Genomic DNA, 23,382 nt, shown 5'->3' with positions numbered 1-23,382 from the left:
CAAATAAAAGATTACTGAGTTAAACTGTAACAATCAAAGATGAGCGAGTGGAGCGGTGCTCTTGTTGCTTCCGATCTATCCTTCTGAATAACCGGTAATAATAATAATTGCGTTGTGTAAAATGCAATAAAATCACATTTAGATAATTTTGTTGATAAACAAAACCGCTCATTGTTGGCGATAATTCATTGATCACAAACAGACATTTTAAAATACAAAACATTACGAGCTTCAACAATTAAATGAAGAAGTTCTTTGTGGTTTTGGCACAAAAATAGAACGTTGTGTTGCATTTGGTTTGGAAATAGCGAAAACTTTCTTCGTATCGATCCAGAATTTTTTTGACTTTCCGTTTTGCGTGTTTTCTTTGGCTTGTTTTGGCGCAAAAACCTTGACCTACCGTTACTCCATAACGATGACGCAACAAAAAAGCCGATGCACCAAGGACCTTATTGTGTATAGCTCGACTACGTTGTGCGTTAATTTCTCCCTTTCTCGGCGACTTTCTATCGATCCGTTGTTACAACGCAAATATAAACACAAAAAATCCAAGGCTTGCAGTCTGCGTTTATGGTTAAATTACTTAGTGTATCCAAGTTTGTAATCTTCAAATTAAAATTGTTATAAACAAGTGACTCAAGGTGCTAATCTGTCACGTTGCTTTAATGAGAATTCAGCTCGAATTTTTCCCACTTCCTTGAGTAGATTAATATTGACTGGAGTCCATTTTGCTATTCCATTGTAAAGTGCAATAATGTGATTATCACATTTTATGATGAAATTGACACTCACATTGATCGATAATTTTACCAAAGTGCCGCTAACACTGTTAACATTTACCAACAAAACGTTGCGATAAATAAACAGCATTGTGACGCCGTGACGATTTTATCGCCAAAATTTAATGTTAATCCAGGTAAGTTAGATGCGAAAGATGATTCAGTTTGAATTCTTGATTGTAAGATATCCGAAACAATTGCAAATTTTCCCTGAATAAAATTTTCCTCCCTGATGATTTATCGGGCAGTGATATTTTATGGGTGCTAATAAACGAAATCTTTTCGGTTAAAAAAATTACAATATGCGCAGTTATTGAGAAGGTCAGTGCGGGAAAAGGTCACTCCGAAATCGATACCCATTTCTGATTTGTTCCTAACGGAATTTATAACTATAATGTCGACAAGCGACGCTGCCAAGGCCCTTTTTAACCGTACCGCAGCGGATAAATTGGCAATGCTCATGCTATGCTTCCGCAAATCAAAATTTATTTTAATCGCCTCAAATCACACAATCACGTACGCTTTCATTATCCAGTTCACTGTTAAAACCTGGATAGGTCGGGATCGGCTTGACCTACCCTGATGGCTAGACGCCAAAAGGGTCGATAAACAGAGGGAGTGAAATGCAGTTGAAGATGTTGCGTAATGGATTTGTGTGCAGCGTGTTTCGCGAGTTCTACATGTTTTTTGAGCAAGGTTTATTTTTAAGACGAATATGTGCAAGTGGAGGGGCTCCGTTGGCAAACATCCTCATAAATATTGTGGAGACGACCCGTCCTAAATTGGACGTTCCTCGCTATTTATAGGGGAACCGGTCGAACAAAACAACTTTTCGTCAATTGTACAGAATTTATTTTAATAATGGATCGAAGCGGTATTTTCAGAATCAATAGAATTTGTTTTTATGGCAACATGACGTCGAATTCTTCCAACTGTGCACCGTGGCGTCCTCTTACCGACGTTAGATCAACTACGAATTGAGGACACTTCGTCTTACCGCAATCGATACTTCCGACTTCATTCTTCACTGGTGTCACCTACTATCTAATTACGCAATTTATATTTTAAATTAGATTTGTATCGAAACACATCTAATTTGTATTTTTTTTAATTCTTAAGGACTAGTTAAGTGTTCTGGAAGGGCTTGTAATTCAACCTGAAACAAAATACTATACATTTTGCACAACTAACTTCCAATATTATACTTTTGTAGCTTTTAACGCAACTCCTTCTGGCAGATTGCGCTCAACATATTCGAGTAATGTGTCAGCTGTACTTCCTGTGAGATATTTATATTGGATAAAACTAAAATAAGTTCTGGTCTCATACTGTACTCTATGTTTTTTATAAATATGAACTGATTTCAATACTGTACGCCTGTCGTGAATCGGTTTTCGTAAATTCCACCTGAAATTATCTGCTTAAATGTTAATTCACATTAAAAGAGCAATTTACGTGTTGGATTGAATATCTAAGTGATTTCCCGCTGTTGTGGCGAATTTTACAAAACTTTTGAGAACTGCGGGATCGTGTCCTTTCAGTTCCAATTCAACAATTCTGTACAGTTTATCTGGTTCGCCTTCTTCGACTTTTGTCAAACTTGCGGTTTGTCTGATCGACAATTTGGAGGTTATGTTGCCGATATGTCGTGCTATTCGTACAAGATTCTGTAAGAAGGCCTCTCTTTAGTAACAGAGAAAAAACTAATCTTAACTTACCATCGCAATTGTTCGTTACATAAATTTATCAAAAAGTATATAAAATGTGCTAAATTTGACGTGCCTACTTATAGCTATTTTTCAGTTGTTTTTGTCGCATTGCGCCATCTCAGGACCAGGGGATTAAAGTGTCAAAGTTCACAATTTTTTTTCTAGTAGAACTCTGAACCAACGAACATTTTGAAAGATGGGTTTTGGAGAAAAAAATTTGTAAAGAAATATGTATTCTCCTCTGCTAGTTATATGTATATACAGCATTATTCTAAATCTAAATGATTGTAGTCTAAGCAAGCCATGCCCATTTTTGCCGTCTCACTCTGAACCGTCAATTTTTGTCACTGTCATTGTCATTTTTTAGGTGAAAACTGCGGTGATGAGAATTTTATTTATTTCTTTTTAAATTAACGATTGAATCTAACAATCATACTAACAATACTGAGTTGCTTAACTCCTATGTGTGAACGGTGTGTATTCACTTATTCACATTATTTTGAACATTATTATATGGAGCGGCAACCAAAATTTTACATTCAGTTTTTACGCCAACTTGGACTACAATAATTTAGAATATACCCTGTATATTTTGGTTATGCGAAAACTATATTTTTCCCCGAGACAAAACAAAATTCGTACCACTTCTCTGCTAATTGACTGTTAGAACGTGTTTTTACAACAATGATACATAACTACATTGATGTATCGTAGGAATTCCCATTTTCATAGAAGAATTAATGTGTTAATATATTTATTATTATTTGTTATTTGTTGAGAATATAAGTATCTATGATGTGAACAAAATTTAAAGAATTCATTTAAATAACAATTAACAATGATTGTCCAAATTTCAAATCAACTTCGCTATTTCTTAATATGTATTTCCTGTATTGTAACAGGAAAATATTATATACTTAAATACATAATTATTATTATGTAATCTGTATTAAATAAAATTATTGTAAAATAAAAAATAAATCAGTTGATTGTACTTGATTATAGTAATAATAGTATAAAAATGTAAATAATCTTAATTACAGATATAAACATAAAATGAAATCATTTGTATGATTGTCTGATAATACAAATTTATTACATCCATATCTAGGTGTTATTAGAGTCCCGTATTAAAGACGTAAGGACATGCACAGGACATGCAAGTTGTATGACATTGCACTGAGTAATCATTACAGTACATGACATTATTATTATTCTGCCTTTTCTGTTGATATTTACGTAAAAATTAAAAGTTGTTTAAACAGTTGTAGCAAGCATTGTATATTTTATTTATGTACTAAATAGGAACATTAAATAGTTATGAAGATAAAGAAAAAAGTTAATTCAAATATTCTCAGGGCCGATTTCACCAACGCGAGTAAAATTTAACTACAGATTAAAATACACGAAAACATTGTTATAACAATAGGTAACTAAAGTAACGGAGCATTTTAACCTACAGTTAACGTTAACTGGCTTTGGTGAAATCGGCCCTCAATCACTTTAATTTATATTTGAGTAATTAAACGATAGGTATATACAATTGTACGTACAACGATTAACGTAAGCAAAATTTTCGGTGCTAAAGAATAATGAAATTTAAAGAATTTTTTTTAGCGTTGAATCAACGCAAATCCACCAAAATAAACAAATTTAGAGGACTGGGTAAAAGATATTTCACTTTATTAGCGTTAAAATGATACAATTTGTTTTTTTGTTCGACACTGTCAGAATTTGAGAATTTTCTCCTATGTGAACGGATTTTGATAAATGTCACAACTTGCCAAAACGAAATCTCAAGCTAATTTTAAAGGTTTTAAGCGATTTGGAGCCTTTAAGGGGCTCGTCGAACAAAAAAACGTTGTATTCAACTCGTTCCTGTGTAAATTGGGCCTTTTTTTGCACTCGCGTTTTAAAATAGCCCACGCGTGCCAAAAAGGCGCAATTTATACACAAACTCGTCAAATAAACTACTATTATAACACTAAAATCATAATATGTATTGACATTCGTTTACTCCTATTTACGGTTTTTTTTTTCGTATAACTACATAATATTCATATAGGTTGTCAACAGGAAAATGAAATATCATTGGTTAACAAGCATCAGGTGATAACAGTTCATAATAGTCAAGCAAAAAAGGAACATTTTTTTTAATCTTTTAGTTTGTCCAGTATACATTGATTTTTTTGTATTCTTTACGACACACAAAAAGTCTGTGTTTATTAGTTTCAGAGTACTATTGTTTTAACATCTACAAAAAGAATAAAACAGTGAAATATGTACTGCGAAATCGTAGATTTTCAACATTTTAAACATGTAAAAGTATTTGGGCAGTATACAAGGTGTTTTTTAAATGCTAGTACAAAAAAGACTGGTAATAGGTGAGAACCAGTAGAATTCATACAAAAAAAAATATCTAATAAAAGTCTTTCCGTTTTCGAGATAAAAATAAATTAAATTTTGCTTAAAATTGTCGGTACGCTACTGAATTCAAGGCAATTAAAAACGTAATTGGGGTTGTCAAGCAACAATAGTAATTTTGTTGTATTTTTGTTCATAGCAATGTCGGGTTGCTATGGTTTAACTTATTGTTTACTATTGTTGTGTCTGTGGCGTAGAATGTGCATGAACAGGGTTAGTTTATCCCTACCGTTTTAGATTAAAAAAAAGGTTTTCTGGACTCTTTAGAATTTCCAGATGACCCAGTTTTTTTGAACTAGCATTTAAAAAACACTATATTTTTTTAAATGAACAATCGGCAACGTTGCAACTAGGTCACGGGCGCAGTGGTGTGGTACTAAAAGATATTATGTTGGTAATAGCAGTAAAGATTGGCAACAATTTAGTTATTTTTTAAAGTCGATTAATGACAGATAAGAGATTACATTATTATTTCTCCAACTTACGGTGCACATTATTATAAATAAACGATATTACAAATGTCAAAATGTTTAGGTATTCGTTATCGTGGTATATTTTTGCACTCACATTATTAGAATCAATAATTAAAACGCACTTAACAGTACATGACAGCAGTCACGGTGAGTTTTTAATACATTTGTATATCTTACAAGAATTTATCTTGTCCTTAAATGACATTAGGTGCAACATACACATTCTAATTAATCGCATTTCAGGTTTCATCACAAATAATCAGAGGTATTTCGACAGCGATCTCAGCGTCATTCATGAGGTATGTTACAAATTTACTATAAAACGCTTATCTTAAATCTGTTTTTTTTCTGTGCTTTGATGATAGGAAATCACCTCTGGATTAAGGTAAAGTGCATCCTTTGGACATTCCAACATGTTAATTTCTGGTTTTCAGATCAGGAAGAATTAATGATGCCAACTTAAAACTGCAAGTAAAGTTTGAACCTGCATTTCTTGATTTTAAATACAGGCAAGTTCTTTTCTCATCTAAGCTACTCTCACCTATTCTTGGTACTGTTGTAGGCCCTTGGGTGTACCTCATTTAGAAAAAGTTACCTTGTTCAATGTGGATAGTAACAAGAGCATTGACATGACTTCTATTTCTGGTAGCACAGTGCATTTCCACAGTTCTTTTTTTGAGGATAAGGTGAGAATTAAATTACATAATACATTTTCTTCTATATTGTCGTGGAAATCATTGTAGAAAATTCCTCCCTTGGGTAATACTTCTTTTAATGTGGTATTTCTGGGTCGAGAGGAGGGTTTTGTGGAAAGCAGTCTGTTCATCCACACTACTGAGGGTCACTTTAAATACAATGTATTAATTTGTGAGTATTATATTTGTAGGTTTTCAAAAATTAAAATTTCAGGTGAAAGGTTCAAGCATTTACAGTCCATACAGATTAAGACCCATTGTAGGTATTAAACTGCCAATAAATGCATCATTTTCTCCTTTAATATACATGCACAATCCTCACACAGAACCAATACAAGTGAGTATGTACAAGCCAACTGTTGGTGTATGCAGATACCAAGTTTGTGATGTAAAGAACTTCATACTTAAAAACCAGTATTACGGCAGTTGACAACATTGTTAATAATTTCCATTTTCAGATCATTGAAGTGTACAGCAGTGGGGGTGATTTCCATTTAGAATTACCCACAGGTGAACTAGAAGGACCTAAAGATATATGGGAGATAGGACCTCTTCAAACTAAAGCTGTCATTCGTGTCAGATTTCAAGCTAAAACTGAGCAAAACCATACTGCTTATGTTAGAATTAAAGTGAACAGTAGTGAAGAAATTCTTGTGGTGCCATTAGAAGTGGAAGTTTCAGCAGATGGTGGAATATATGAGCCACAGGGTTCCATTGATTTTGGAGTTGGTGGGAGTCTAGATTCTTCCAAACAAGTGGAGTTGTGTGTTTACAATCCATTAAAAAAACCAGTTAGAATTCACAGTGTTGCAACATCTTCAGATGCTATCAAAGTTGCATTTGATAATGTTAAATTAATGCCAGGGGTGAAGGAAGGAAAGACTGGTTGTGTCAAAGTTGGCACCCTTACGTTGGATTGTAAGTAAAGTTATTTATACTTAGTGACTTAAAAGATTTAATACTGAGCTTTAAAAAATTATAAATCAAGGATATCAGTTACCAAAACATATCTGTTAAGACCCTTTTAATTACAAACAAAATTTGATGTTTTTAATTCACTTAATGGAGCAGTTATCTTTTATCAACCAACTTCAGATTAATATCTGAAAAAAATTATATGTTTGCTGTAACAAGCGCGATTAGAAACATACATCATAATTAAATAAAATTATGTTCTTCAGAGTAAGATATATTGATAAGCCATCATTGAAAAACTAATATTTTTTTTTCTATTCACGTGTAAGTTGATGTTGATAAAATAGTAGAGGATGTGGGTATTGTGGTTAGTAGATTTAAAAAATACCTTGATAAATGATAACGATTCATAATTATCTGACTATAGAGGCATTTCATAATAAAAAAAATTCATTAAATAAAAAGTCAAAAATATACCGACCGACTTTTTGCTTTTCTGTTTGTTTCATTAAACCAACTTGCAGTTATTTCCTTATTTTTATTTTTATAGGAATTTAATAATATTATAATCACATTTGAACGCTCTAGTTAATAAATAGCGCTTAATCATTGTAGTTACTTATTCAGAAGAAAATTAACACAGTTATCTTAATTAATTCAGTTAAACTAGTTTATGGAAAATTGTATACTTAAGCGCTCATTAGCACACAATATATACAATACACACATACAGTATACAATGAAAAAAGTAACAATTATGATTTGCTACAAAATGAAAAGAGTATGAGTAGAATTTAATTGAAATTAATATGACAGGACCAAACAAAATCTACACTTAAGATTTTTTGGTTACAAACATGACTCTACATGCCTAGCCCGTAATTAGAATTGCGTAATTAGGAAAAAAAGCGTACCGAATGGACGACGATTATAATTTGCATTTAAAACGCTTTGACGATGGTTTTTGTGAGAGGTCACAAATAAAATTAACGAACGTAGCTGTATCTGACGTAAGCACAGTAAAATATAATTAGACTTAAGTCGTAATGTAAAACAAACACGAAAATGCATCAAAAAAATGTTACGTAAGATAAATAGATAGATACAGAAAATGAGAGCACCTAAGGAATCTTAAGTTCTTCTAAACGAGTCACTTATACGTACGAAATAGTAACGTTGTGCTATTGTTAATTGATTTTTCCAATTAATTCTTGCAGGGAAAACTGCCTTCAAAACACAAGACTATTCTGGAAAAATAATTGTAAAATACAAGAATGGCAAAAGCAAAACCGAAATACCGTATTATTTGACAGTTCTTGAAGGTGGAATATCGTACGACCCGTTGATAACTCGTTATTTTATTAATGACAAATCGAATGGTTTATCTTCAAGAAACTTTAAAGTAAAAAATAATTTCCTGTCTTCAGTGAGGTTGCTTAGTTTCGCTTTACCTGACGATGCTCAAAAATATTTTAAAGTAAGTCCCGATTCACTCGTTCCCTGTGACGACGTCTCTCACTTTTTTAATTCTAGATTGAAAATTTTAAGCCCCTTACCCTCAAACCTCAACATGAAAACACAGTTTTCACAATCAGGCTAAAGAGTGGGATTCATCCGACAGACTTGAAGGTTAATTCGTACATTATTGTCAGGACTAACATTTCCGATGTCACGATCCCCCTACTAAGCTACAACGGAAAACTGCACGTGGTATTTGAACTGAGTAAAGTAACGAATTCCCCCCCTTAATCGATATTTTTCAGTACTTGCCCTTCAAAAGCAAAGATTATTCTCTAGATTTGGGTTTGATAAGTTTCGATTCGACAAAAGAGATATTTTTTCTTGTCGCCAACAATAACCCAGTCAGTATCACGATAAAAAACGTGAAAACATCAATACCGATGACCAACGCAGTGATGTTGGGTTGTGGAAGAGGCGATGTTAATTCCGCTTTGCTCCAAGTAACGTTTCGAAATCTTACGAGATGCGTAAGTATTGGACGGTTGTACATGTTCGAAATTTCATTGTGCACTTTCGTAGAATTCTTTAAAAACGACCGAATATGCAGTGATTCGATTGACAGTTCAAACTTTCAATGCTGAAGGCCAGATTTGGGGTGACGTTCAGATCGAGACGCAGTACGAAAATTTATCGGTGCCCGTCCATTTTAAGGTGGCTCCTGGCAAACTGGAAATTGGACCGGATCGACTTGTCTTTGATCAGTGCTTCCCGGTATGCTAAAAATGCCATGTTTAATCCGCATTTATCGTGATGTTAAAGAATTGTTCGTTGATATTTTTCAATTTTCATTCATCGAACGCCGTGAACGCCAGAACGAAATTATAAATTCCACGTAAAAAGTGATCTACCAGTTCGAAGACAAGTTGTTTGGAATGAGAAACAATATGAACAGTGTAAAAACGCGTCGACCTTTTAAACGAAGACTTCTTGTCCCCTCATAAAAACTCGATACAATTTTTGAAGTAAAATCTGAAACAACTAAATAGTTAGATAATCCAATAGATAAAAATGATACCTAGAACTTAATATTTTACATTATGGAAAGTTTTAAAAATATTTATTTATTTAATGTTTTCTGTCAAAATATTTTATTTAAAGTATCAAAGTTACCTATGAAAAACAAAAGTCTTATTTGAAATGTCATTCCTGTCATTTTTTAAATTCGCCATTTTATTGAGTTAAAGCCTAGACAACAATTATCATTTGAATAAAAACACAGGATTATTATGCAGGTAAGAGTTAAATAATCACTGACGCGATTAATGTTTTATTAAGGAGCAAACGGCAACCTTGTGTGTTTTACAATTTTCACAAGATAATTTTTATTTTAGACCATAAAACGATTCATGCTTGAGTCCTACTTTGTGATGGGCAAGTGCCAGTTCTCTGATAAGAGATATTTAAGTAATATTGCAAGAATTAAACTGAGACGCCGAGTTTTGTTTTTGATAGGTAATTTTGATGGTATTTTTTTTTATCATGTGGTGAATTCTGTTTAAATGAAACCAAATTAGAGTTGACTGACTGTTGGTGGAATAATTGCAGGGTAAAATATGTTCACATCCGTTGCGAGTTCATTCGACGTTCAACGATCCAATGATTATCGAAGAAATAATCAGCTTGCCGCCAGACAGCCGCCTCAGCAGCAAACATTCGGGCCACATATTGGCCCGAGCCACCAAAGTAATCGGCCACTTGTACCTCGACCCCACCATAGGGTGCGGCAACGAATGTTACACGGGATTACAACATGACACGACAGGTAATGCTCGGATGGTTTAAAAATGATCGTTTTAATTTTATGCTTGTAGCCCAGTGGCTGAAAACTCTTAGCCTGTCAAAGTCGGTCGCCGACTTTGACCTAAATCTAGTCAACGTATTTTACAACAGATATCTTAATTTCACCGCTAACGGATCGAAGAGATGGCAGAATCTGACGTTAAGACTGGACACTTCGGAAGTGCGAGGTCACATTTTCAAAACTCGTGTCAAAATGAGTTGGCCGAGTTTGTTGGTCGAGCAGAACCTCGAAAACAAATCGGTTTTTACGTTTCCTCTGACGCAAATCGGAAACGTATCCTACAGGAACATCACAATACGTAACCCGTCGAGTTATAATTTGGTCGTACAACTGGTGATGGACAAGAACTATCCAGACTTGCAACTGATGTACGAGGGACTACCGTCGAACTTTATCCCCAACAATTCGGACGACTCGAACGAATTCAAACACGGTTTCTTTTTTCACGAAAGCTTCAAAAGACACTGCAACGAACTTGCGGACAGCTTGAATATAAACATACAGGAGGAGACGTTACCGGTGTTGCTGGGCCCCGGTCAGAATTTCACCTTCAGCGTGTGCTTCCAGAGCGAAGACACGATCCCGAATTCGGCTCTGATCTTCGTCAGAAACAACTTGACCATCTTGGAGGTGATCAGGTTGAAAGCGCAGGGAGCCCATCCCCATTTTAAGTTCGGCAATCGGAAACCCGGCTCTTTCCAGCCGTTGTCCTTCGAGTTGACAGAAAAACACTTGAAGGACTGCGAAAGAGAGAAGCAGTACCGCAATCCTTCGCCGAATTTGAGCGTGAAGCGCTCTTTCACCGCACGCAACATCGGTGACGTCACCATTTACATCAACAGTTTTTTTATCAACGACTTGCCGTGTGAAGGTCACGGCTTCAAAATACTCAACTGCGTCCCGTTCGTTTTGCACCCGAACGGGACGAAAAAAATCGATATAGCTTTCACGCCAGATTTGACTTTGTCGAAAGTGACTCGAATGTTGATTCTTCACACCAGTTTGAATTACCCAGTGAACTACACCCTCCACACAACAATTCCGCCGTATTATCTCGGCCTTTGTTCGAGCTTGATCGTGAGGCCGACGTGGGAGTCGTACTTAAGTTACATTACTATAGGCTTTATGTTTTTGTTGTTTATTTTTATCGTACTGTTGGCACTGATGGATGCCGAACGGATCAAAAAACAGACCATCAGCGCTCTTATGACGCCCAGCAGTCTAGCAGCACAACCCGTCTTAGATTTGAGACTGGTGGGTCAACAGACCAGAGCGGAGATTCGTTCGAATAAAGTGGAGGAGAAGAAGCAGACCGAAGATCATAATAAATCGGAGAAAAATCAGAACGATTTGAACAAGACGAAGCCAGAAGGGGAGAAGTACACGGCGTTGGTGCCGACCACCGGGAAGAGCAAGAAGAAGTTAACGAAGAAGAACAGCAACGAGGTGGGGCATAGTGATAATGACGCACAAAAGAAACTAACAGAAGTACAAACCAAAAAGAAAGCGGTGGAAGCGAAGAGTGAAGAGAAGAAACCGACGTGTGTCGTGAAAGACAAGAAGGCGGTTCAAGCTAGCAAGAAAGTTACCAAAAATACTGTTGTACCTGTTTACGAAGAAGAAACTTCTTCGACTACGACTGATTGTAGCAGCAATAACGACGAAAACGACAAAGAAATTGACCAAAGAAACTCGAAAGTTTGCTCAAAGAAGATTGGCAATAATAAGGTCGAGAACGGTCACCAAGAAGAACTTCCAAATGTTGAAGTGAAGCCCGTCATCCATCCGAAGGTGGAACGCAAGAGGTCGGGACCAAAACCCGCACACAAAAATAAAGAAAACGAAAATAAAACGGAGACCAAGACGTTCGAGAAGAAGACGCACAAGGGGAACAAAGACAAAAAGGAGAAGCAACACTTGAGTAAAAAATTGTCAGCAGAGAAGACTTCGTTCAAAAGCACGGAGAAGAGAGAGAGTCCGCCGATTCGGGTGAGCCCCCCGATCACGTCCACCGTGTGGGGGGAGAACCGGGCGACGTTCAGCGACGTGGTGTCGAGGAGCGAGAACACTGTCAACATAGCCAACACGCGCCCCCTCTCACAGACCCAAACCAGCAAGCCGACCATGTACGTGGAACCGTACAAGCAGACGTCGACGGAGCTCGGCCCCATCGGATCTAAACGCATCGACTTCTGGCCAGACAGCGACGGCTTGGCCGTCGAGGATCAGTCCAACAGTTACTTTTCGAACGCGTACGACTTGGGATCGGAGAGCGGTCCGAATTTCGTCGATGAGTTCGTTCTCAACAACGCCGAAAATTGGGGGGCACAGAGCCAAGCGTTCATCAGCCTCATGGAAAATGCGGAAAATAATCCGATGCCAGGTTAATAACTACTTTTCCAGTAGAGAGTTGATCACGAGCCGGGAACTTTTTAGATCCGTGGAATCAAGGTTTGCCGAGTTCGAGCGCCAACAGCTACTGGGACAGGGACTCGCTCTACGCCATGAACAACAGCTCGCCGGTACAGCAGGCACCGGTGGGACAACAGCCGGGGTACTTGTGGGGATCGTCGTCCGTGTGGCAACCGTGGGCACCAGCTGAATTGCCCAAGACGCCGACCAGGACGCCGCCGGGGTTCGACAATTTGGCTCAAAGAAGAAACGAAGAGGTAAAAAGGATGAGTGGCGTTCAACAAGTGTGTTGCCGACGATTGTCGTGCAATATGTTCAGGGAAAAAAATAAGGGGCGGTCGTGAAAAACAGAACTTTTGAAAATGTGCCAACAGCGATGACGAAGAGGGGTTAAAAAAGTCAAACGCGAAGACAGGTTTGGTCGAATATGCGTTTTATGCTCACCATTTCTCGTTTGGAAATTGTTTTTTGAACGAAATTCACGTAAAGACTTCAAACAAGTGTTACAATTGACAAGTGACAATATAAGTTACGCCGCAGGTTCTCCGAGATATTGTTTTCCATAGCCGCCTCTTATCTCGCTTTTTCTTGATTATACTGTATTTATGATAAAAAATGGACAGTTTTACTAATGAAAAACAAAACTCAGCGTCGTAGCCTTTCATGCAATTTTTATGTAAATACCTGTTTTTAGAGAATTGTCACTCGCGGATCACAAAATATGATTCAAGAACACACTTTTTACGATCTAAAGTGCTTAATAAAATAGTAAATGACAGTAATGACATTTGAAGTAAGACTTTTGTTTTTCGAAGGTAACTTAGATGTGATGATTTTTATTTGATGATGTGGTATTTTAAGTGAGGGTTTTGGTGAAACTGAAACTTAAATGCTTCACCTGCTCTTTGTAGATGTGGAGTTGAGATTCAGCGTGGCATTTACTTTCAGATGTCTCCACAGCAAAGAGAAGTGTACAATCCGTTCGGCACAAACAACATTTGGACCCAACAGCAGTCAAATCCGTGGAATTTTCAAGGGCAGTGATTTATGGTTCGCACGTCTAGGGTTCGTTGATTTTTCGTTTATATTCTGGGCCATTTGCACTTAAATCGCGCGTTAATAAGCGTGACTCCTTTCCATTGTGTTGTAAGACTGTGCGTAATTTAATAATACTCATTTGTTGTAGGAACCCTAGTACAAGCCTTTCGCAAAAGATTTTTCAACATTTTGTCAATGTTCGATACTGTAATTTATTTGTTGACTGTTCCCGACAGGTCTTCTGATTAAATTTTGAGTTTCTGAAGAAATAAATGTTACAATTGAATCGATTGTTTTATTTGGCGTAGGCCAGTTGCTTTCTGTTTACGCGTTCGAGTGTAAATTTGGACGAGGTGGAATAAAGCGAGGTCACATCAGGTCGACTGTGGGTGTTTAAAAAATTTTATTTTGCAAAATAGTACAAATAAATTTGGAAAACGATTATTAAAGCTGAATTTCCATCAAGAAACAGAGCTACTTAACAGTCTGTAAACGCTTTATCGCCAATGGTATCTCAGGTTTTCCAAACAAATCTAACAATTTAGAGAAAAAACATTAAATAAATTACAATTAAAAGCTGATTAGGAATACAATAGACAAAGAAACTGGGATAGTATAAAAGTCAACCAAAAATTATTGTTGTTTACAATTCGCGTCTTTGGCGGTTTTGTCATTATCCTTTTCATCAGAGTCGGTGTCCTCGGTTGTGTCTTCAAGATCGTCGTCGTCCTCGTAGTCATCGTCTTCATCTTCTATGGCCTCGCCTGTGTAGAACAATACGGCGCGGGGGACGACTCTTTCCCTAATGTAGTGACCAATTTCAAAATCGGTAGTTAACAATTGACGCAATTCGTCGTCGATCTCTTCTCCTTTGGCATTTTCAGGCAGTTCAGGCGGGGCGAAGAAATTAAAGAAGGAATCATTCTGCACGGTTTTAGTAACCGTACGGACGACACCGCGACTCTTATGCTTCTGCTTCTTCTTCACGGTTTTCAGTGTAACATTCATGCCCTTGTTCCAGTTGATGGTGCAGCCTTTACACTTGTAAATTTCGGGACCTTCAAAGTTGAAAGGATCGTCTTCTTCCGGCTCGCACTTCATAAAATATTCTTTTGTCAACACAGAATTGGTGAAATATTGGTTTGGAGAGAAGTGGAATGAAAGAGTGAAACTCTGAAAAAGGGCCAAAATCATTTTAAATCATCGGTTGGTTAGTGGCGAAACTTACCATCGGGTTTTCCGAACAATCGACTTTGATGTCTTTCAGGTGGCCGAGGATGGGCTCGTCGGGAGGCTGCACCATCTCTGACAGCAGATTGACATTCTGGAAAATTGTCAACCAGAAATTGGGGATACCTAGAGGATCTGGTTTGTCTGTGTTTTCAGGGCTTTTCGGTATAATTTCAGGCGTCTTGTTGGTCTCTTCATCGATCTTGGCCTTAGTTTTCAGTTGATTCCCCAGATTTTCCTCCTCATCATCTGAAGGCCATTGCGATTCTTCCTCCGTCGGCTCGTAAGCACCGTTCACTATCGAGTGCCTCTTCTCGTACATTGGCACGTACAATTTGTGATATTTACATTCCAAAGCGTGCACTTCCGCAAAGAATTTTGCTTCAATGTTGGTCGCTTCTAGCTGAAGTTTTTTCAAAGCTTTGATTCTTCGTTTGACAACCGGGGGCACCTGACCAAGCTTGTCGGCATTCCGTTGACTCTCCAGCGACGCCAACACGTTGGTGAAATCCATGAATTTGTTAGGAATTTTCTGTTCAGTTTCTTCTTCTTCGACGGAGGAGTCTTCAAGAGATTCATCGGCGTGTTCGGGTTTGGTAGTTGCCATTTTTTCTGAAAGACAAGTTTTTCTTCAACTTTAAACAACAAAAAAATCCGCTCGAATCGCTCAAAACGACACAACTGTTCGGCAAATCGTCGAATCAACACTTAATTGCGGCTTCCTGACCGGGATTTGTACATTTTCTTCGTTCCACAACACGTGCAGCTTCAACGGAAATACGGATGTCAAAAATTTTATTACAAACGAAATTTATAGAAAAGAAACCGAAAAATTGCGTCGCAGCCTCCTCGGACCGGCGTCACGGCTTTCGCTATTTCGTTAAAAAGGACGCGAATTACGCACATCTGCGGAAAACATGCCAACACGTTTTTTTCTCATACATACCTCTGCCGATTTTTAAGATGGTGGTAACCTGAAGACGAGATATTCCGCCAGTGGCAACAACAAGAAAGAGAAAAATTCACACCGCTACGTCGCTAACACAAACCGAGCTCCTGCATCTGCGCATCGTTTGAATTTGGACCAATTAAACGTGGCAACGTTGCGCCAAACTTCTTTGTTACACAAACTCGTACGGTGTGTTGCAATTTGAACGTAACCGAAACGAATGTCTTCACGACGTGTATTGCTGGTTGTATAGCAAACAAGTTTATTTATATTTTATTTCATAATCAGTAATCACAGCACAACCCCCAGTGGGTGCTAACTAACTGGCTGACCTTTTTATAATAATTATTTTTTTTTATCCAAGAATACATTCGATATTCTTCATCTCAATATACCGGAACGCGTTTTGCGTGCAACTCTTGATTAATGCAAACAGTGCCTACACCTACACCAAAGATTAGCTTTGATTAAATTACTCGACACTTCCATAATCCCCCGTAGGTAAACAAATATGGCGTCACCCCTTTGGTGTATTAAAAAAAATAAAACAATACTTTTTCGAAAATTCGTTTGTACAAATAACCAAAGACCGAGGTTTTGTACTTACCTCGAGGGTCACTCTTGTATACCATGTGCTTATTCCTTTCGAACGCAGTTGTGTTGTAGTCAGTATAATATGCAAAAAAGTTGCATTTTTATTCGGATAAGACTACCCACTGACCTTGTCACTGTGACAGATTTGGTAAAAACTGCAGAGAACTAAGGTTCATCAAGTCTGTCAAGCTTCCAGCTCACTCTTCTTAGTCACCAAAAATAATTGATTTATTTCTTGGTTTCATTTATATTTTTAGGGTTTAAAAGGATTTGAAATGAAGAAGGTATTGTTGCTTCACAAAACGTCTTTAATACAGTCATTGTTGATCACGCTGTACAATATTACACGGTATATCATTTCTGTTCGTCTGCTCTTCCCCCAAGATATCTTTAATTATGTAATTCTTTGTTGTCTTTTCACTGGTGGTCCACAGATGAATTAAGTACCTATAATACCTATATAATACTCCTAGATGCGTCATGTAATCCACATATAAAAGTTATTTAACCCAATGGCAGTGACCGTGAAATGACAGTTTTTGCAAAACCAGCGCAAAACATTGTGTTTTTAGAAGGAAGTTTTTTCGCTCTGCGGTCGAGGTAGAGATAAAAGGATTGAATTTTTAGTTAGTTTTATCTGACTCTAAAAGGCAAGTATTTATGTATGAGAATGGCACGTTTATTTTCGAATATTGAATGGGTACAGTGATGGCGTATGGTGAAGTGTGCGAGAGTGTTCCTCGAGCCCAGAGAATTTCCGTGCGACTTCTTCTTGTGGGGGTACATGAAAGACTTGGTATATTTGGTCCCAATTGAAATTTTGAAAGAACTGATGGAAAATGCTGCCACATCAATTCGCAGTAACAGAGGAATGCTGGAAGAAGTGGAAGAATCATTTCGTCGGCGCCTTCATAATTGTATTGACCCCTAATTGTCATTTTTTACTGACTTCACTTGAAGAATTTGAGAAAAAATGTTTTGAAATTGTGAGCTGAATAAACAACGAAAATATATAAAAAAAATTATTTAATACAAAAATTTAAGTGTTGGGTGTCTCATTCACAATTTAGAAGTTGCAATTATTTTTAACATAATAAGATATTTGATAAGAGAATCCTATCTATCCTATCTTTGATCAGTCTGTATAAAATCACAATAAGCTAAAACAGTTGCTCTCATTTCAGTTACATATTTTTCAGTGTTAAAATCCTTCTGTTTTCCTTTATCAATGTGTAATTCATATGTGGGCTGATAATGTGTAAAAAACTACAAGTAAAAATATTTTTGTTATTCTGTTATGAACATTATCAAATTAAGTACCTACCTCACTAGTATCTGGTATATCATTGTCTAACTCTTGACCAATAATTACTGAAGTTAAGTAAGTCCACAGTCTTGCACTGTTGGGAAAATTATATCCACCCCCACCGCAAAATAGTGTTGGCTTTTTGTACCCCAACACATTTTTAATACAATGTCCAATTGTCTCTATTGTTAAATTACTCTGCCCTACTTCATCACCATTCAGAGAATCTGCTCCACATTGAACCACCAATGCTTCAGGTTGAAAAGCTTCCATTACTCTTGGGAAAACATCAGAAAACACCTTGAGATAAGTTGTGTTGCTGATACCTTCCAAAAATGGGACATTTATGGAATAGTACTTTCCCTTGGAGCTTCCAACATCTTCAAGCTTACCAGTTCCAGGGTAGAAACCTGGCATTAATTTATGAAATGACAGTGTTAAAATTTTGTTACTATATTCAAAAGCATTTTGAACACCATCACCTGAAATTTGCAGACATTACAATATTGTAATGCTTTGTAATTAAAATGAAAATTACCATGATGGATGTCCAAATCTACATATAAAATTTTATGGAATTTTTCTGTTAATTTATGAATGGCCAAAACAATGTCATTTACATAACAAAAACCTGCTGCTGAGTCCCTGATAAAAATAAAGTAATTTATCAGTGAGTAAATCAAACCAAAATTATGTAATACCTTTGGGCATGATGCCAACCACCAAACCAATTAATTGCTATCTCACATTTACTCTTAGCTAATAATTTAGCTGCAGTTAATGAACCCCCTGCTACTGTCTTCACAAAATCATAAGTTCTTTCAAGAAGAGGACAATCATATCCTAGGCCAAATTCATCTTGTTCTTCACCATTTTCATCAAAATCATCAGTATCATTTACACTTTTTAAAAAATCGATGTAACTGGATGAATGAAATAATTTCAATTCATCTTCAGTTGCATCCAGACTTTGTACCACTAACATTTTATTATTAGATGTAAGCCCATATGATCTAATTAGATCTTGCACCATTGACGCCTGTAACTGCATTTTTAAACCAAAAACCACAGTTTCTTAACTAGCGTATATATCAAACATGTTTAATGCACTTATGTAAGACTGCACTGTTTTTTTCCTGGCTGTTTTTAATTTCACACTTACTCTATTCAACATTGTTGGTAGTCGATCACACTGTCGGCGCAAATTATCGCTGTAGATGTAAATTATTTTCTTTTCTCGGTTCATACTCCTTCAAGGTTCAGGTGGAATAAGCAAACGCACTTTTACACATTTTTTTCATTTTCGATTACCAAAACAACTGATTGATGATTTTAACTGCGCTGTTATCGTAATAAGAAACTATACGCGCAAAACATGATGGTGAGATGAAGATTATCGTAAAAATTGCTGTTTTAGAGGTTATAATTTTGTTTATTAATGTGGCGGGAAAAATATTATGAATAATGAGAGAATGAATTAAGTACGTTCACATTTAGTTGTGGATTTTAAAAAATTAATCGAAAAAAAGCCGAGATGTTCCAATATTCTAAAATTCATTATCATAATTAGGTATACATTAATTACAATAATACGTACAATTGGTGATAGTATCCCACCTCCACCCGGCGGCACGGCAATTTTGCCGGAGTACATACACTATTACGGATAATACTATCAAGTAATAGTGCAGTGCTTATCAACATAATTACCGGCGTCTCGCCTCCGCATTTTGACTTTTTTGTGTTTTATGTTCTGTGTCAATGTTAAGGAATTTCCTCACGATGTGACATGAGTATAATAATATACCTTTTTGAATTTCAACCACCAATGTGTTCTCTAAGTCCAAAATTTTTAAATTTTTAAAAAGAGATTGGGGTACTATTCCTGTTGCTGAAATTATAAATGGTAAAATCGAAATTTTTTCTAAACACCAAAGATTTCTCATAGCAACGGAGAGTTCTAAATATTTATTAATTTTTGTATTATTATTATTATTATTTTTGGTCATTATTACAAATTTTTAAAATTTAATTTTGACTAATGTAGTGTAATAAAGTTACAAGGTTGGTTATAATAAACAAAACATTTGACGTTGGTAAGTTTTTGACAAATGTGACATTTCATAGAACCATAGAATATAACCTAAATAACAGCTGTTCCGGGTCAACTTTGAACATCGAGAATGTAAATACTGTGTCCACGATTACTGTGTCTATAATTTGTTTCAAAATCAAAAATCCAGCAACACTGCATTCTCCATCGAAAATACAACCGACAACGTCGACAACTTTTGTTTTTAGGTTTTTAGTGTGTTTGCAAGTGTCGGAATAAGTGGGGTTATGATGTTATGAAAGAAAACTATTGACAGTCGTTTTAGTCGTAGTTCATCGTGTTTTATTTATTCTCATTTTATTTTTCACTCGAAACGTGTGATATGGTAGCTACCACCTTTTTGTACATAATAATTATTTTGTGTTACATAATTAAAGTCAACAGTTCGATGTCAAATTTTGGCGGAACGTTGGGCCAACCCAAAAAAAATGAAACTTATTCTAGGGATTTCTTTGTTTTTGCTAACATAATTCAACAGGTGGTGGATTTTTGATTTTGAAACAAAGTTATTATAAATGATTGTAGTTGAAGCAAGCCATGCCCATGTTATGAAGTTTTTGCCGCCTCGCTGTGAACTGTCAATTTTTGTCACTGTCACTGTCATTTTTTAGGTAAAAAGTGTGGTGATGAGAATTTGATTTATTTCTTTTTAAATTAACGATTGACTTTAACAATACTCTTCTGGGTAATCTTGCCCAAACTGTGCATCGCTTCGCGCACCACACTAAATGTGTACTGCGTTGCCAGACTTATTTATTTGTATCGAATAAGAGAAAATTCAGAATTAAGATCACGTGACGGTGATTTTAATTATACAATTAGGTATACTCAATCCAGGAGTCCCTCTACCACACATTGTTTCGAAAGAAAGTTAAAAAAAAGCACACTAAACCAGGGAAACAGATCAATTAACAAACGTACCTATTGGAGTCGTACACATCCAAATAAAAGACGCGCTCAATTCTAATTATCATCTGGCAACAATGCAGAGTCTATGGGGCTGCGCGTATGAGATGCGCAGTTTGGCCGACGTAATGGTGTGTATTCACTTATTCACATTATTTATTATTATTATTATTAATTTATATGGGCAGCAACCATACATTTTACATTTAGTTTTTACGCCAACTTGGACTACAATCATTTATAATAACCCTGTATGTTGCATCAATAAAATCGACGTGTCTGAGCGATTTTCTTAAAAACATCACATAACGCTATTATGAATTTCGTTCCAAATTTTATGTTCACACTGTATACAGAGTGTATTTGAAGTAGCAAGTAGGTGTGTTAATTTTGACCAGTGGAAGAACTTACCGTTCTTGAGAATGATAAAAACATTACAAGCTATTGTCCAAAACTATATCGTATTTTTTCCGTTTATTACCACTGTAAAAAATTAAACCAGAAAGTTAAACTTAAATTTCAAAAAATAAATAAATAAAATGATGGTTCGGAAGAAATCGTGTTCAAGTTAGCGATTCATAAGATTGCGATAAAATTCCACAGCGGGCTGCTGCCAACTGCAAAAAAAAGTTTTGATATACAAGTGTGTCTGAAATACGTGTGTTAATTTTAACCAGTGGAAGAACGCGCAAAATTATGGAACTTTTCTCTATAACATTTTTACGAAAAAGCAATACAAATTGATTTAAAATTTGGAATAAATTAACCATCAAAGTGTATATCCGCCTATGGGTAAGGGCGAACATTTTCTGTTGTGATAGAAACAGAGCTTTGTTAAAAAGTTCCATAGTTATAGAAAAAAAAAAAAAAATCAAAATTTAGATTCTCATGGTTACAAAAAATAGAAACTAGTTAATCACACAAAACGATTCGTTTGGTGAAAATTGTGGGGCAAAAAATCTTGGAATACTTTTACGAATTTTACAAAATGTTATAGAGAAAAGTTTCATAAATTGGCGAGTTCTTTCACTGGTTAAAATTAACACACGTATTTCAGAAACAAAATTATTTGTAATAATTCCTATTAACTGTTTAGTAATCATGGGTAGAAGTAAATAAGGCTAATGAAAAATTAATATTTGACAAATAATTTAAATCAAAACATAGAATAATAAGTAAATTAAAGGGTTTATTTGAAAATTGTTATACAGCTAATTGGTCCACAGAATATTTGTAATAGCAGAAGCTTTTAAAAATAATCCACCACATTATCACTTAAAAGATATGAAAGGTAAAGAAAAAGGTAAATTTTATGAACAAGAACTAATGAAATAGTAGATTACATACCGAAGTGGGAAGTGTTTCATTCCTGTCGAGAGCTAAGATAGTTTACCAAGGCGTCGAGACAGGAATGAAACACATTCCCACCGAGGTTTGTATACTATTTTATTCGGAATCATTATATTTTTAGCAAATAAACAATTAATTTGATGCAGTTTCATTTCTACTGTTTTTCGACTTTCAGTAAGTACGCCACTGGAAAAACCTTATAATAGGGCCTATTAATGACCAAGAGAGGAAAGTAAAGATAAAAAGCAATGGTTAACTTTTCGCCCTCGTATAAGGTTAGGAATGTGCATATTACAATACGATTCCGAATAAACTAAATATCCTCACCAGTCATCAGTTCATCACTATCTTGTTGAGAAAGGAGTGAAAAAAAAGGAAATAAGGTTTATGTTAAATGGTTAGTCTATTGAGTTGGTCATCATGCCCCTCATAGATTTGTAAACCAGTCCTAGACTGTGAAACAAATTTAATTCATAAACAGTAAGTAGCTAAAAAAATATAATAATCCCAATACATACATCCAATATTTAAATTTGCCTTGATTAATGCATTTTCCGTATTCATTTATTATTTATTAGTAGTATCTAAGAGAAAGAGTGTTTACTAATATGTAGTTATTACCTAACGTATGCGGGAAGATAAATTTCCACTCCCTAAGGTCGTGTTTGCGCGGGAAATTTCTTCTCGCTAAAGTTAGGTACAATATTTTTTGTAACGAATAACTCAAACATATTTAATAGATAGTTATTTATCATACAAGACGATAAAATTGTATTTAGCGAGAGTTAATTACGCTCGAGAAGATAATAAAATTTTATCGTCACGTATATTTTTTTTTCTATAGCATTTGTATTTTATTCTTAAAACATTTTTTTTAAATCATTACTAATCGTGTCAGGTATAGCCCCTCTACTACTATAGTACTACTATATGATAAGGATAATGAAAAATTAATATTTGACAAATAATTTAAACCAATCTATAGTACTACTATAGTAGAGGGGCTATAGTGTCAGGTTTAATTAACTAATTTAACATTAGTAACTTTTTTACTATCGGGTTGATAGTACTTCCCGCGCCGATTACTAGAATATTAAAATTTAAAGTTATGAGTACGAAAACGTCTTTTCGTTCGTTCTTTGTTGTTATATCTAATATTTCAAAATT

At 35.6% G+C, this 23,382-nt stretch overlaps 4 protein-coding genes across 7 annotated transcripts; 1 reads left to right on the top strand and 3 right to left on the bottom strand.

Annotated features, from left to right (window-relative positions):
* Nucleotides 1-1,608: 1,608 nt before the first annotated feature.
* Nucleotides 1,609-2,653, bottom strand: mRpS10 (mitochondrial ribosomal protein S10). The gene is made up of 4 exons (XM_069052309.1): nt 2,498-2,653; nt 2,235-2,446; nt 1,985-2,186; nt 1,609-1,935 (listed from the first exon to the last, which is right to left on the bottom strand). The coding sequence occupies exons 1-4, from the start codon at nt 2,498-2,500 to the stop codon at nt 1,894-1,896; spliced, it is 459 nt and encodes a 152-aa protein (XP_068908410.1). The 5' UTR covers nt 2,501-2,653; the 3' UTR covers nt 1,609-1,893.
* A 2,680-nt stretch (nt 2,654-5,333) lies between these two features.
* On the top strand, nt 5,334-14,053 carry Tmem131 (Transmembrane protein 131). 3 transcript variants are annotated; one of them, XM_069052304.1, is made up of 17 exons: nt 5,334-5,532; nt 5,629-5,684; nt 5,751-5,770; nt 5,820-5,894; nt 5,948-6,071; nt 6,129-6,242; nt 6,295-6,468; nt 6,539-6,998; nt 8,213-8,472; nt 8,529-8,705; nt 8,759-8,983; nt 9,036-9,227; nt 10,062-10,278; nt 10,328-12,700; nt 12,754-12,986; nt 13,678-13,794; nt 13,916-14,053. In XM_069052304.1, the coding sequence occupies exons 1-16, from the start codon at nt 5,439-5,441 to the stop codon at nt 13,771-13,773; spliced, it is 4,890 nt and encodes a 1,629-aa protein (XP_068908405.1). In that variant the 5' UTR covers nt 5,334-5,438; the 3' UTR covers nt 13,774-13,794; nt 13,916-14,053. The 3 variants fall into 3 exon arrangements, with proteins under 3 accessions (XP_068908405.1, XP_068908406.1, XP_068908404.1); XM_069052305.1 differs by having other exon boundaries at nt 6,295-6,417; nt 13,678-14,053; XM_069052303.1 differs by having other exon boundaries at nt 13,678-14,053.
* A 102-nt stretch (nt 14,054-14,155) lies between these two features.
* LOC138134187 (nucleosome assembly protein 1-like 1) lies at nt 14,156-16,677 on the bottom strand. Of its 2 annotated transcripts, none has more exons than XM_069052306.1 (3): nt 16,554-16,677; nt 14,996-15,609; nt 14,156-14,940 (listed from the first exon to the last, which is right to left on the bottom strand). In XM_069052306.1, the coding sequence occupies exons 1-3, from the start codon at nt 16,576-16,578 to the stop codon at nt 14,401-14,403; spliced, it is 1,179 nt and encodes a 392-aa protein (XP_068908407.1). In that variant the 5' UTR covers nt 16,579-16,677; the 3' UTR covers nt 14,156-14,400. The 2 variants fall into 2 exon arrangements, with proteins under 2 accessions (XP_068908407.1, XP_068908408.1); XM_069052307.1 differs by lacking the exon at nt 16,554-16,677 and adding an exon at nt 15,944-16,102.
* On the bottom strand, nt 16,554-19,686 carry LOC138134188 (histone deacetylase 8-like). Its single transcript, XM_069052308.1, has 6 exons — nt 19,444-19,686; nt 19,009-19,393; nt 18,548-18,885; nt 18,385-18,491; nt 17,865-18,328; nt 16,554-17,806 (listed from the first exon to the last, which is right to left on the bottom strand). The coding sequence occupies exons 2-6, from the start codon at nt 19,090-19,092 to the stop codon at nt 17,666-17,668; spliced, it is 1,134 nt and encodes a 377-aa protein (XP_068908409.1). The 5' UTR covers nt 19,093-19,393; nt 19,444-19,686; the 3' UTR covers nt 16,554-17,665.
* Between the last annotated feature and the right edge of the window lie 3,696 nt (nt 19,687-23,382).

This window comes from Tenebrio molitor, chromosome 6 (genome assembly GCF_963966145.1).
Source record: "Tenebrio molitor chromosome 6, icTenMoli1.1, whole genome shotgun sequence".
Taxonomy (NCBI): Eukaryota; Metazoa; Arthropoda; class Insecta; order Coleoptera; family Tenebrionidae; genus Tenebrio; species Tenebrio molitor.
This window is presented reverse-complemented; position numbering and strand designations above follow the sequence as displayed.

Excerpts from the sequence above, each read along its gene's own strand:
- mRpS10 (XM_069052309.1), bottom strand. Across the intron at positions 2,187-2,234 it reads TTAGATATTCAATCCAACAC|GTGGAATTTACGAAAACCGA; the intron begins GTAAATTGCTCT and ends AGATAATTTCAG. Across the intron at positions 1,936-1,984 it reads TTGCGTTAAAAGCTACAAAA|GTTGAATTACAAGCCCTTCC; the intron begins GTATAATATTGG and ends ATTTTGTTTCAG.
- Tmem131 (XM_069052304.1), top strand. The coding sequence starts at position 5,439 with ATGTTTAGGTATTCGTTATCGTGGTATATTTTTGCACTCACATTATTA. Across the intron at positions 5,533-5,628 it reads AGTACATGACAGCAGTCACG|GTTTCATCACAAATAATCAG; the intron begins GTGAGTTTTTAA and ends ATCGCATTTCAG. Across the intron at positions 12,701-12,753 it reads GGAAAATAATCCGATGCCAG|ATCCGTGGAATCAAGGTTTG; the intron begins GTTAATAACTAC and ends GGAACTTTTTAG.
- LOC138134187 (XM_069052306.1), bottom strand. The coding sequence starts at position 16,578 with ATGGTATACAAGAGTGACCCTCGAG. Across the intron at positions 15,610-16,553 it reads ATACAAGAGTGACCCTCGAG|AAAAAATGGCAACTACCAAA; the intron begins GTAAGTACAAAA and ends CTTGTCTTTCAG. Across the intron at positions 14,941-14,995 it reads ATTGTTCGGAAAACCCGATG|AGTTTCACTCTTTCATTCCA; the intron begins GTAAGTTTCGCC and ends GCCCTTTTTCAG.
- LOC138134188 (XM_069052308.1), bottom strand. The coding sequence starts at position 19,092 with ATGAACCGAGAAAAGAAAATAATTTACATCTACAGCGATAATTTGCGC. Across the intron at positions 18,492-18,547 it reads GGTTGGCATCATGCCCAAAG|GGACTCAGCAGCAGGTTTTT; the intron begins GTATTACATAAT and ends TATTTTTATCAG. Across the intron at positions 17,807-17,864 it reads ATATACCAGATACTAGTGAG|TTTTTTACACATTATCAGCC; the intron begins GTAGGTACTTAA and ends TTTTACTTGTAG.